This window comes from Nesoenas mayeri (assembly GCF_963082525.1).
Source record: "Nesoenas mayeri genome assembly, chromosome: 1".
Taxonomy (NCBI): Eukaryota; Metazoa; Chordata; class Aves; order Columbiformes; family Columbidae; genus Nesoenas; species Nesoenas mayeri.
Window position 1 is genome coordinate 1,997,030 of NC_137541.1, and position 12,743 is coordinate 2,009,772.

The 12,743-nt window shown below is 44.8% G+C and overlaps 1 protein-coding gene across 2 annotated transcripts in view; it reads right to left on the reverse strand.

The window, feature by feature from the left end:
• Positions 1-12,743, reverse strand: part of FBH1 (F-box DNA helicase 1) — a 38,656-nt gene that overhangs the window by 20,182 nt on the left and 5,731 nt on the right. For both annotated transcript variants that reach the window (XM_080348762.1, XM_080348761.1), the window contains exons 3-12: positions 11,689-12,230; positions 10,841-10,968; positions 10,091-10,226; positions 9,651-9,841; positions 7,492-7,605; positions 5,841-5,935; positions 2,847-3,015; positions 1,823-2,051; positions 911-998; positions 291-377 (exon numbers count right to left, since the gene is read on the reverse strand). In XM_080348762.1, the coding sequence (XP_080204888.1) occupies positions 291-377; positions 911-998; positions 1,823-2,051; positions 2,847-3,015; positions 5,841-5,935; positions 7,492-7,605; positions 9,651-9,841; positions 10,091-10,226; positions 10,841-10,968; positions 11,689-12,230 (1,779 nt within the window). The remainder of the gene's footprint in view (positions 1-290; positions 378-910; positions 999-1,822; positions 2,052-2,846; positions 3,016-5,840; positions 5,936-7,491; positions 7,606-9,650; positions 9,842-10,090; positions 10,227-10,840; positions 10,969-11,688; positions 12,231-12,743) is intronic.

Below are 12,743 nucleotides of genomic sequence, written 5' to 3' on the forward strand. Positions count from 1 at the left end.
TTCTGTTTTTCCCTGTTAGCAGCAAAGCAAGAGCAAAAGGATCTGGACGGCATGTCTGGATGCCCAAAGCAACTGAAAGCTGCTGGCCCTCAAGCTGACGCACGTGGATTGTTGTAGTAATAATATTAATAGCTCTCTTACAATCTACCCTCCTGAATTTGCAAAGATCTGGCAGCCAAGCCAAGGGTTAGTTATAATGTTACAGCTGAGAGGCAGAAATGTATTAAATTGTGCTCCAAACACCTTCTCTGGAAGGTGCTTAGGAAGGTGGTAACTGTGTTTGTGCTCACCTGGAGTGCAGTCCTGGGCTTCATCTACAAAAATGGCATCATATCCCGTGAGCTGAGGCTTGCTGAGCTGCCAAAGTTTCAAATACCCTGAAAGAAAGAACATGCCGTGTCAGGGAAAGGGTCATTTTATTGTCATAAAACACCATGATCTTTAAAACAAGCTCATTTTTTTTTTTAAATAAAGTGTTTCTGGTCCTACTTCTTGCTCAAAATTTGCGTGACATTTGGAGGGGTCACAAAAATCTCTCTCGCTCCCAGGTGTTGCTCTGTCTCCCTTGGTTGTAGCATGAAGGATAAAAACCAAGCCAAACTGACTGCGCTGGAGGAAGGCAGCTGCACCCACCACTCCAGAGCTCCTAATGCACAGAGAAAAATCACAAGGAAGAAGCTTTTCTCCAGTACGAGCCACTTTCTGCGTTTGTCTCTGCGTATCACAATGACTACAAGAAATGTTTATCATCTTTATATGTAATATCGCAACATATCTGCACAGGTAGTGGCAGGAAAATGGGAATTTTGTACTATTTGATGCTCATTCCTCATACACAAAGACACAAATCCGTTCGGTTTTCTACTACTGCTCTTTATCTGAAGGGTATTTGCCACCTGTACTCTCTCACCATCACAAGTCATCTTGTATTTCCTCTCGACGTCTCCATCCAGTTTCTTCATGTTGTACCAGATCTCTTTGGCCTCTTCCACGTTGATCTAGAAGGAGAAACCAGAAGGGTATGGGTAGATCGATTTGAGAAGGAAAACAGTCCATGTACAGCAAATCTTGGAAGGTTCCTCCAACGCCCATCTCCTTCAACTTCTACTCTGTGTCACCACCACCAACTTCATCTCCTCAACATTGTCTTTCCAAACGCAGCCCCCTGCAAATAGTATGTATTTGGCCCAATGATAGGACAGAGGAATACAATACCTCCCAACTTCTGCATATTAACACAGATTTGGTGTTTATTTTGGCTTCTCTGGATAGCTTGCAAAGTGCTTAAAGGTATTTCATATTTTAGGACTGTCTAGAAATAATGCCTTGCAAATTGGATTTTTGCTTAGCCGGACTAGATCTGATCATATGTGATGATTACGGAGCAGAAAAGCTGATTTTCTGCACAACCTCGGCCCGCGTTGTTTGCAATGTCAGCGCTGCCTTTTCAGTGTTGCTGTTTGTTCTTTAAATGAGAATATTTGGGCTTGACTACCAAAAAAGGTTTATTGGCTTTATATGTAATATCGCAACGCCGTTCAGGCGTTGATATAAATATTTGCAGTGTTTTCTCTCTTCTCTTTGCAGGGAAGAAACATCTGAACCAAGAAGAGAGAGCGATAAACTCCTCTCTGGAAACCAGCTGTGCGAACACGGAGAACAAACAAACCTCAGTTCTGCTGGATTCGTCACCACAGGAAGACAAAGACATTTTGACGGTCAGTTCGTAACAGCTGAAGCACAAATAACCATGAACTCTAAGAAATAACTACGGCCCCTTCGGGATCTCGCAGCCCAAGTCTTGCTTATCTCAGATACTCACTTTCTTTTCCTCTGGACTGACAAGTTTTGTCTCGCCGTGAGTATTTTTGAACCAAATAGGAGTGTGCTCTTCCCAAATCTCTTCATCTGAAGATGCAAAAAAGTTCTCAAGGGTCTGCGAGACTGTTTTGCCTCTTACAAACAGAGATTGGCCTTCACGGTTCCGCAGAAGGAAACTCACGGAATAAACTGACAGCTTGGAGAAGTTCAGTTTGCCTTTTTCTTTATAGCTGTGCCATAGATGACAAAAAATATAAGAGAGGTATTGAAACACCCATGAAAAGTTTACTGGAAAAGCAAGCTCGCTTTTCCCTCTCTTGCACACTAAGACTCTTGTTTCATACACCCCACTTTGATCCAGTCATGGAATTATCGTTCGAATCTGCAGATTAAAGCACAAACTTGTTCATTTTATAGATTTTATAGGTGAAAAGTTGAGCCAGAGAGATATTCCCAACGTTCACCCCTGCAATTACAGATTGTTTTCAGAGCCAGCTAAGAGCATTTTCCTGTTTTTCCAGGTCGTGGCTCATTATCCCTTCTGTCTGCAGCGTAGATGTATCAAGATAATTGGTGGTGGTGCCAAGAACAGTATCATTGGAACAATTCAGGTCAAGAAAACCCCTCCTCTGCTAAGGAAAAGCAACATTTAGAGTGGTTGTACCACTGAAGTGTAAATGGGAAATGTGAAAAAGCCATTTTCAGGGGCTTTTTATCTCCTTGGCTACAAACATAGGAAAGATGAAAAGCCCCCCAAATGAGGGTGTATGTCAGCACAGTCTATGCCACCCCAAGGCAACGATGCTCAGGCGGATGCTAAAATCACTCACCCATCCAATCTGAGAGAATTCAGAAACCACCAATCACAACTGGGCTTGAAAGCAGGTCAAAAAAATCACGTCCCCTATTATTTTTGCTTCTTTAAGTCCTGGAGGTTTATTTTCAAACCAAACCTTCCTTTCCTGCTGTTTTTTTCCCCCCACTCCACTGGTTTTCAGTGAAGGAATCTAAAAATCACCACTCACAGTTTGCCGACGCTTCCAAACGCCAACGAATGGAAAGTCTTGCAGGTGACGTTTCTGGGGAAGACGCTTCTTCCTCGATCCGCGGCAGCTTTGTTAAATGTCACATAAAGGAAGTTCAGGTCAGGAAACTTCTCCGCGTACTTCACCAAGGTGGTGGTTTTTCCTGTACCTGGACAACAGAAGAAAGTACAAAAGAAAATCAAGCATCTAGAGTCAGGAATGAATGAATCCACGTATTTCTCATTGGTTTCACCTTCCCTCTCCTGCTGTCCCAACTGCACAGCAGGATTATTCTCAGCTAATGGGAATTTATTCACCGACTCCACTGAAATGAGAAGCTGTGGAGCAAAGTGGCTTTGAAAAATTACAGTCTGCAGCCAAGAAGCTTTTAAAAATCATCTTTTTATCACCAGGTATTCTAGAAGTCTGAGTATATGTGAAGGTGCTGGTTCTCTTGAAGGACAGCTCGGTAAATGAAATGTTAAAATTGCTCTTTTGAATGATTCATGAGCTCGTTTCCTTGTGAGTTCTCCCACTAATGCTGCTCTTTACTCCCCTGCCCACACTGCATGGCAAAGTTGCTTCACTCATGGGGTTCCAGTGACAACAGAAACCTCCACACGTTTTCTTCTTCATCTCTTTTTGTACCCTCAGTGATGACAGTGTCAGTAAACTTGGTCACCTTGCTGTTCACACTCCTTCTGGAGGACTCGTGGATGTTGCACAGAGCAGGTCCCAGCACAGGTCTCTGCAGGACTCTCCACTCTCCGTGCAGAATCATAGAATTGGTTTGGTTGGAAAAGACCCTCAAGATCATGGAGTCCAACCCATCCCTGGCACTACCCCATGTCCCTGAGAACCTCATCTCTGTCTGTCCAACCCCCCAGGGATGGTGACTCCAGCACTGCCCTGGGCAGCCTGTTCCAATGCCCCACAGCCCTTTGGGGAAGAAATTGTTCCCAATATCCAACCTCAACCTCCCCTGGCGCAACTTGAGGCCATTTCTGCTCATCCTATCTCTTGTTACTTGAGAAAAGAGATCAACACCCCCAGAAAACTGACCATCTGCTCCTACTTTTGCTTTCTAGCTTTTAATTAACTATTCAGCCATGAGGATCATGAGCATCTTTGACCATGTTTCCTGGGACAAATATCAGGCTTGTTGGCAGATTGCTCCCACGTCTCCCTGTAAAACTCCACGGCCACGGCAGCTTCCACACACAGTTACTGGTTCAGCTACTTCACCCCTGAGTTCTTTTATATCTTTTGCGTGATGTAGATCATGAAATGAACAGTACCAACAAGTCATAGGATGAGAGGAAACATCCTCACGTTGTTCCAGGGGAAGCTGAGGTTGGATCTGAGGAACAATTTGTTCCCCAAAGGGCTGTGGGGCATTGGAACAGGCTGCCCAGGGCAGTGCTGGAGTCACCATCCCTGGAGGGTTGGACAGACGGACATGAGGTTCTCAGGGACATGGGGCAGTGCCAAGAGTGGGTTAATGGCTGGACTCGATGATCTTAAATGTCTTTTCCAACCAAAACAATTATATGAATACATATTTCATCCTCAACCTTTCCCACGTGAATGTGAGATTGAATATCCAGTGGAGCCCCTACAGAGAACGATCCTGAAGCTGCCCCTTTCCAAGACCTTCTACGAGGAACATAGATGTAGAAACACATTTAGCTTTCCTGACACCACATTGTTCACTCTAGGATATCCTTTACGCCAACAGATGCTTTGGGCAACACCCTCATCCACATGTTTGAGGAGAGATTATGAGACTTATGCTTTTTGGCAGCAGTTCCTCAAGCTATTTTTCTGCCCTGCTTAGTTGTGGTTAGAGATTACCTGCCAAAGCTCATGAACATTCCTGGTTTTGTCATTTGTACACAGTGACTTTGTATAGACATAAGAAATCAACTATTTGTGGCTTCTGCACCGTGGTGCTCAGCTGTACATGTCCTTTTGCAAGTCTGTTCTGGCAGAGACAGTATTGACCTGCTAGAGAGGGGCCAGAGGAGCCACAGGAATGATCTGAGGCTGGAACAGCTCTGCTGGGGACAGGCTGAAAGAGTTGGGGTGTTCAGCTGGAGAACAGGAGCCCCAAGGAGACCTTATTGTGGCCTTTCAGTGCTTAAAAGGGGCCCATAAGAAAGATGGGGACAGACTTTTGAGCAGGGCCTGTTGCGATAGGACAAGGGGTGATGGTTTTAAACTAAAGGAGGGAGATTCAGGAGAAAATGTTGGCCCTGAGGGTGGTGAGAGCCTGGCCCAGGTTGGCCAGAGAGGTGGTGGATGAACCATCCCTGGAGACATCCCAGGCCAGGCTGGACGGGGCTCTGAGCAACCTGAGCTGCTGAAGATGTCCCTGCTCATGGCAGGGGGGGAACTGGGGGAGCTTTGAAGGTCCCTCCAACCCAAACCATTCTGTGACTCTATAATTAGCTTTGAGCGCCCTGTTTGGTGCCTTTAAAGGAAACTCTCCACAGGTAGGAAGAGATTATTTACTTTTTCTTTCAACAGGCTCCCTTGATTTTATGTTATTCCCCTTCTCAAAACAGCGCGTGAGTGCGGAAGATTCCTCGGCTTATGTTGCTCTTAGAGATGCTGAATCTAAACAGTAAGAGTGACTCCGTCTAGTGGTCTGTGGACAAAACCACCATGAAACAGGCTCAGTGACTACTCAACACATGGAGAGAGTCACTTCTTCTCTGCTGGGTTCTCTGACAAGCTGCTCTGGGCAACCATTAAAAGCACCTAAACACTCAGTTTCAGTATCTTGTCCAAATATGCCATTTACCCACCTTGTATGGTGGGTTTCCCATCCCTATTTCTCTGCAAAAATTCACTCTGTTTTTTTAATATTAATTAAAAGTAAGGTTGATCCCCCTGGCATCCACACAGTTCCTTGGATAGAAGAAGCAGGGAGGGAAGAAGCAGAATTAAAGGTTATGCGTTTATTCCTACAACATAATTTTTGGCTCTTACCCGCAAATGCCATGATTTTCACTACTTGACCCTGCTCAATTTTGTGATTCAGAATCCTTTGCTGTTCATGGGTCAGTTTTACTTCAGGACAGACACTAAAAATAGAAAAGAAAGCAAAAGGAATTAAGAAAATAAATCCTCCCATATAAAACAAACACAACAACTAAAAGCAGAAGGAAACCCAGGAATTATTTATCCCGTCCCACAAGTGGGAAGGTGGCACTAGAGCAACTTGGTTATTGTGCAAATGAGAAAAGCGGGGAATCAAATTGGAGATAGCAAAAATAAAGAGGAAACCTTGGGGAAGGTTACATAGGAAAAGATCTTTTCAAGGGTCCATGCCTTGTTTTAAACATAAATTCGGCATCCCGGCTCCTCAGGCTTATTGAGAACAAAGAGCGATTTGGTTTTGGGGTGTTTTGTTGCTTTTGAGAGCACACACCTTCAATTACTCTCTGATTTCTCAGCATGTAGGACGGATTAATTATCCCTGTCTCTCCGGGGAGCTAAGAGCTTTGATTAACATCAAGAGAGGGATTCAGCGCTTTCGGCTGGAGAGAAATTGTTTTATTCATAAAGGTCTGAAACCTGTAATCAGCCATCAGCGTGAACCATTTCTTAGGGCAGAGTCCTCCCCGATTCCAGCGTAAGGGTGGAAAACCTCATTTAAACATCCTCAACATTTCACAGCCGGCGGTTAGACACACTTTTTACTGAACAAGCAGCATCTGCTTAGAAAAAGACTTCAAATTGAGGGGTAGAATGAAAAGGATGAGAAAACAAGAAGCACTAAAACCCAACACCTCTTTACCTTTGATTTATTATAACCTCTCCCACTGTTGCACCTCGGATAATCGGTTATTTTATTGGATTTATCTTTGCTAGACCGCTGTGATGGATGAAAGCAACACTACTGCCCTTCCATAGGTAAGGATAAAGAAATTCAATAACTCAACCCAGGGTAACTGCTGCAGAAGGGGATCCAAGCCTAGATCTCCATAGACCACTTAATTCCTTCTTATCCTTCCTTTCTAGGCATCAAACTACCAACCAACGCTAATTTATAACAGTCATATATATATAATAGTGAGTATATAACAGTTATCTGAGAAGATCTAGAAAACAGGAGCCAAATCAATATCCTGCGGCTGGTATCTCGTTTTCTCCTGTGCACAGAAAGCAGCGTTCATAAATGAACGGCCACATTATCATATCCTATGATTCTATGATGATTTGTGCTACAGAGCTTTTTATCCATAGGGAGAGTGGTGATTTGGGAAGGTATTCTTGGGATGACTTGTGCTCTGCACAATTTCAGCAGCCGTCACACTGGAGCGGTTAGAACAGTTTTGTGCCAAAACACAGACCCATCAGTGCATGATGACTTTTAAATTCAGTTAGTAATTCAATTTTTACAGATTTAAGGCCTGATTCTGGTTTTTCTCCGAGAATTCAGGCAGAAGATGGCAAGGACTAGACGAACTTTGAAGGTCCCTTCTAACCCAAATTATTCTATGAAGGAACGGATTAAGGTTTTGCACTAATGTTTATGAATGTGAGAGTCTTGCCAACCAGCCCCTGCCAAGGTCCAGTGCTCCACCAGGACCCTGCGTATTTAGATTCATTGCTTGGATCACATAAATAGAATTACCTGGACCACAAGTCTTGCCTGCAGCGTGATCCCGCTGCTGCTTCTTCAACTGTCTGCACAGTTACAGAAGCATTTTCCATCTGATACAAACAGTAGAAAATATTGTAATGGATCCTGGGAGAAAAGACAAAAGAGAAACTATCATTCGGAAAGCATCAATAACAAATTAAACATCTGCAGCCACCTGCCAATGCCTTGAATGCTTCCAGCAGGACGATGCACAAAGCCTTAAGTGTTCAGGGAGTTGCACGAGATGATATTAATACTTTAAAGAGAAGTTATTTCTGCCTTGACAAGTGACTGCAAAGGCACCGTGAGGACAGCCCTGTGGATTTTCTCTCCTGGCTGGTTTGTGTTTCAGGGTGTGCCACACAAACATGACCTGGGATCAGAGTCCATGGGATCCTTTTCCTCTCCTGAACCACTATTAGCAACATTATTAGCCTGAGAGAGATTTTAGGCTAATTTAGGTCTCTAAAATGAACCAGTTTCACCAATTTTATGACCATTTCATAGAACTGTGCTAGCCCTGACAATACTTCATTGTGATTTGTTGACACAAAGAGAGGAGCACAGTCATTAAAGTTCTTTGGCTTCAATTATGCCAGCAACAGCTGGTTTAAAATTAACCTCTATTGTACATCAGGGTTAACACCACCGTGGTTTTACCTCTTTTAGTGCAGTTTTGTTCCTGTGACCAAACATTTGTCACCCTGGGCCACACTCCAAGACAGACTTTGCATCTTACATTAGGTGACCCATGTGCTTGGACTCATTAGTTACTCGTAGGAGTTGCAAAGAGGTACCAGACGGTTCCTTGAGGACACGTTTCCTCTTTTTATACCCTAAATCACAAACCTTGTGTGGTTTGAAGAGATAACAGCACAAGAGACAAGGTAGTTTTTATTTCTTCTAGTCTAGATTGTTCAAGGAGATGGAGATGAGACAGGGGCGACTTTGTCCACAGGTTCTTATTGCTACTGAGCGACACCCTCTGTTTTCAGGAGGAGTTTGTTTAAATTAATGACCTTAGCCAGCAATTATCAATCACTAACAGGCCAAACAAGGATCCTGATTTCCCTGGTTGGTGATCTGAGCACAAGGCCCATGGTTGAGCGAGCAGAGGACAAACAACCTCCCGTATGCAGCTTACAGAACCACCTTCTTTCTGGCTATAGATTCCTTTTCCAGTGCATTTCCTTGCTAGTCTGCTCATGAGAAGGATTTACACGCGTCCTTAATCCTCATCTCATGCTCACCACAATTCTGAAGAAATTCTGTGGGTTCTTACCTGCATTACCAGGCACCTCTGTGAATAAAAGGTGCAAGAGAGATCGCTACACACATGCGATGGGTGTCCATGGGATTTGTAGTACGATTTAAGGGCTAATTGAGTTCAGGTAATAACTGCATTAGATTGTTTTAGCTGATGTGTATCTATTTCTAAACAGGAAGTTTCTACAGTTGCACTAAAACCTCCTTTTGTTTCTGAAAAAGAAATTTCCTTGAACACAATCTCCTGAAATACAAGCACACTGTGAAACCGTCTAGGAATTAAAGAGAATCGAAAGGCAACGCTCCGGAAAGATCCTGCAAAAACACAAGGATGTGCACACTGTCCCTACACACAGTGAGGAACTGAAGAACCCTAACCAAAGGAACAGAATTGCTCATGAATATATAGCCACGGCATATGGAATCGTAGAATCATTTAGGTTGGAAAAGATTATTAAGATCATTGAGCCCAAGTGTTAGCCCAACACTACCAAGTCCACCCATGTCCCTGAGAACCTCATCTGCACATCTGTTCAACCCCTCCAGGGATGGTGACTCCAGCACTGCCCTGGGCAGCCTGTTCCAATGCCCCACAGCCCTTTGGGGAAGAAATTGTTCCCCACATCCAACCTCAACTTCCCCGGGCGCAACTTGAGGCCGTTTCTTTGTGTCCCTGTCTCCCCTCAGCTCCTGTTCTCCAGCTGAACCCCCCAGGTCCCTCAGCCACTCCCATCACACTTGTGCTTCAGCCCCTTCCCCAGCTCCGTTCCCTTCTCTCAACTCGCTCCAGCACCACAAGATCTTTCTTGTGAGGCGTCTAAAATATATATTACATACTGCCATGCCTAGAAAGAGGCAGCAGGAAACATCTCCCCACTCCTAACCTGTTGGTGATCGCGATGTTCCTGTCTCTCATCGCGTGCAGCAATGTGGCGATGCAGTAAAGCGTCTCCGTCACCTCCACAACGCAGAGGGTAGAGGAGGGTCTCTGCAGACACGCCATCAGCTTTTGGATGTCACTGACGCCATCGGAAAAAAGCACCATGACTGCAATTATGGCCCACATGTTCTCAGGCTGGTAAAGACAACGAAAAGAAAGAGTGAGCAAAGAGCTTTAAGCCTTTAAGAGCCAGAAGATCCTGCGTCAACACTGAAAAAAACACTTATGCCGTGACGAAGAGTTAAATTCTCTTCAGTCAACCTGGCCAGTACCAAACAACACCCCAAAGGGAAAACCTTTAGATGCAGGAGGGCAGACATGACCTCAAAACACCAGCAGTTGTTAAACCCGTTAAATAAACTAGTTAATAACTGTTAAACCTACTCCCGTCCCGCTCTGTAAATGCGGCAGTTTGTTGGTGACGCAGACTTCAGCCTTTGAGAAGAGGTGATGACTCTTCAAACACCGGAGAACCGCCCCGGTATCCACGTTCCACCTGGTGGGTATGGCAGACACGCACCTGTGCAGAATGGGAACAGCAGCATTTGCAAAAGAACAAGCCTTATTAGGTGAGTTTATTCTCCAAGTAACGCCCTGTCCCTGGAGACATCCCAGGCCAGGCTGGACGGGGCTCTGAGCAACCTGAGCTGGTGAAGATGTCCCTGCTCATAGCATGGGGGGAACTGGATGAGCTTTGAAGGTTCCTTCAACCCAAACCCTTCCAAGATTCTACAAACCCAACCTCAACCTCTTCAACTCAACCTCTCACACTCAACCTCAACCTCTTCAACCTCCTTGACCCAACTTAACCCACCTCAACTTCTTCAACCTGATCTGGGTGAAGATGTACCTGCTCATGGCAGGGGTTGGGCTGGATGAGCTTGGGAGGTTCCCTCAACCCAATCTGTTCTATGATTCTATAATCATGTTCTCCCAATACAATAAAGAAGGGTTTTTTACCTATTTCTAGAGCTGCTAGTGCTTTGAACTGTTCTTTCCTCATCATCCTCTACATCTCACAACACTTTAGAAGAAAAACCTATTTTTCTCCTGACAATTCCCAGCATTAAAAACCCAAAGCAAGGAAGGTCTGAGGATCTACACGTACAAAGTCAAGTGATGAAGACGACTCACCTGATCAGCCCCAACACAGGTCTTTGCTCCTTTGTTATGGCAAAACTCTGCATGATCTGTTCGACTCTGTTCAAGGCCATGTTCTCCTTCATCAGGTAGTGATGGTACAGCTTTTTCCAAGGAATGAACTAGAATGGGAAGCACAAATCATCATCTTTCATCTCAGAGGACTGGAAAAAATAGGTTTCTTCTGGCAGTAAGCTAATCAATGTGATTTTTGAAGAAGACTCGGGGTTCAAAAAGTCCCTGTAGCTTGATGGAAACAGGTACCCAGCATGAGGTGGGGAAGGAAAGAGGTAATAGAGGAAAGAGAGAAAAACTTCTTCCTCATAGCCAGCAGGTGTCTATAAAAGGCTGTTTTTTTCTAGAATGATGGGAACAGGGTGATGCTGGTTCTGTTTCCAACAACAAAGCATTATAGGAATCAGGATGTTTTCTGCACTATTGCACAGATCTGCTCTGAGAGGGGTATGAACAGATGCAGAGATGAAGTTCTCAGGGACATGGCTTGGTGGCAGAGTTAGGTTATGGTTGGACTTGATGGTCTTGAGGGTCTTTTCCAACCCAAATGATTCTGCGATTCTGTGATTCTTTAGATGTATATGAAGAATGCATCAAGGGAAATTACCCCAATATTGATCTCCTGATAAAGGTTGGCATCTCAAGGTGCCACTGTGCTCCTGAAGACCACAAAAAAGGCAAAAGACATCGTAAGATAGGATGTGGGCATCAGGGAACAAAAAAGGGATTTAAAGAGAGACAGATACAGGAATAAATGCAGCAACAAGACTGAGAACAGAGCAGCAGGAGACAGGACGGGCTCAAATCGATACTACACCAACCCTTACCCTTGGATCTGTGACTATTTCCCTCCAGCTATGACACACCAGGCTCAGGTTCTGATACAGATCAGTCACTGGTAGGAAAGCAAAGATGTTCCTCAGGACTTCAACTGGCAGCTGGTCAATACTTCCCTGAGGCGCTTCCCAGTTCCGAGTCCCCAGGAGTCCGTAGTGTTTATCAGGGACCGGTTCAATGTCCATATCATCAAGTTCCTGCCTGATTTGGCTGTGTTCTGGATGAAGAACTGTTGTCTTCTCCTCAGGCTCACCCCACAAGTCGTGTTCTGGCTTGAGAACGGCTGCAGTGGACAGAGGTCGTTTTCTGGATCTTTTCCTGGGAGTTGTTACAAAGTCTTCATCGTCCGGAAAGGAGGAACCACCACTGATCTCTGACACAGTGGAGATGCTGCTGAATGAATCATCATGTCCAGTGAAGATGGGATCTGGTAGCTCTTCTTTGATTTTACTGTTATTTGTCGCACTGGCACTTACTCGTTGTGTCTGAGAGATCCTGAAGTAATCGGTGATGTTCTTCTGCTGCCCTTGGCCTGCAGAAAGAGGAAGAACATGAGTGAAGTCAACAGAAACAAGAACAAAGTGCGCTGCTCCTGAGCTACCAAGGAGACCAGAGGTTGTATAAGGTGGTAGTTATTTCCACCAGGTTCCTCACAGACTTATGAGCTTACTACAGGTGAGCTGTTCTGCTTCATGTTGCTTCTCTGGTAACCTATAGAAGTCAGCAGAAGGACATTCATCTCTTTGCACTGTCCACGTAATCTGGGCACTGTCAATGTATATCTGAAATCTCTGCTAGCTTCTAGAAAATATATGGGTACAAGTTACTCCTGGGGAGATTCTAATTGGACACAAGAGGATAATTTTTCACTATGAGAACAATCGGCCATTGGAATAATTTCCCCAGGGAAGCGGTGGATTCCCCAACATTGGCCACGTTTCAGGTTCAGCTGGACAGGGTGCTGGGCCAGCTTGTCTAGACCGGGCTTGTGCCAAGAAAAGTTGGATCAGACGATCCTTGAGGTCCCTTCCAACCTGGGGTTCTG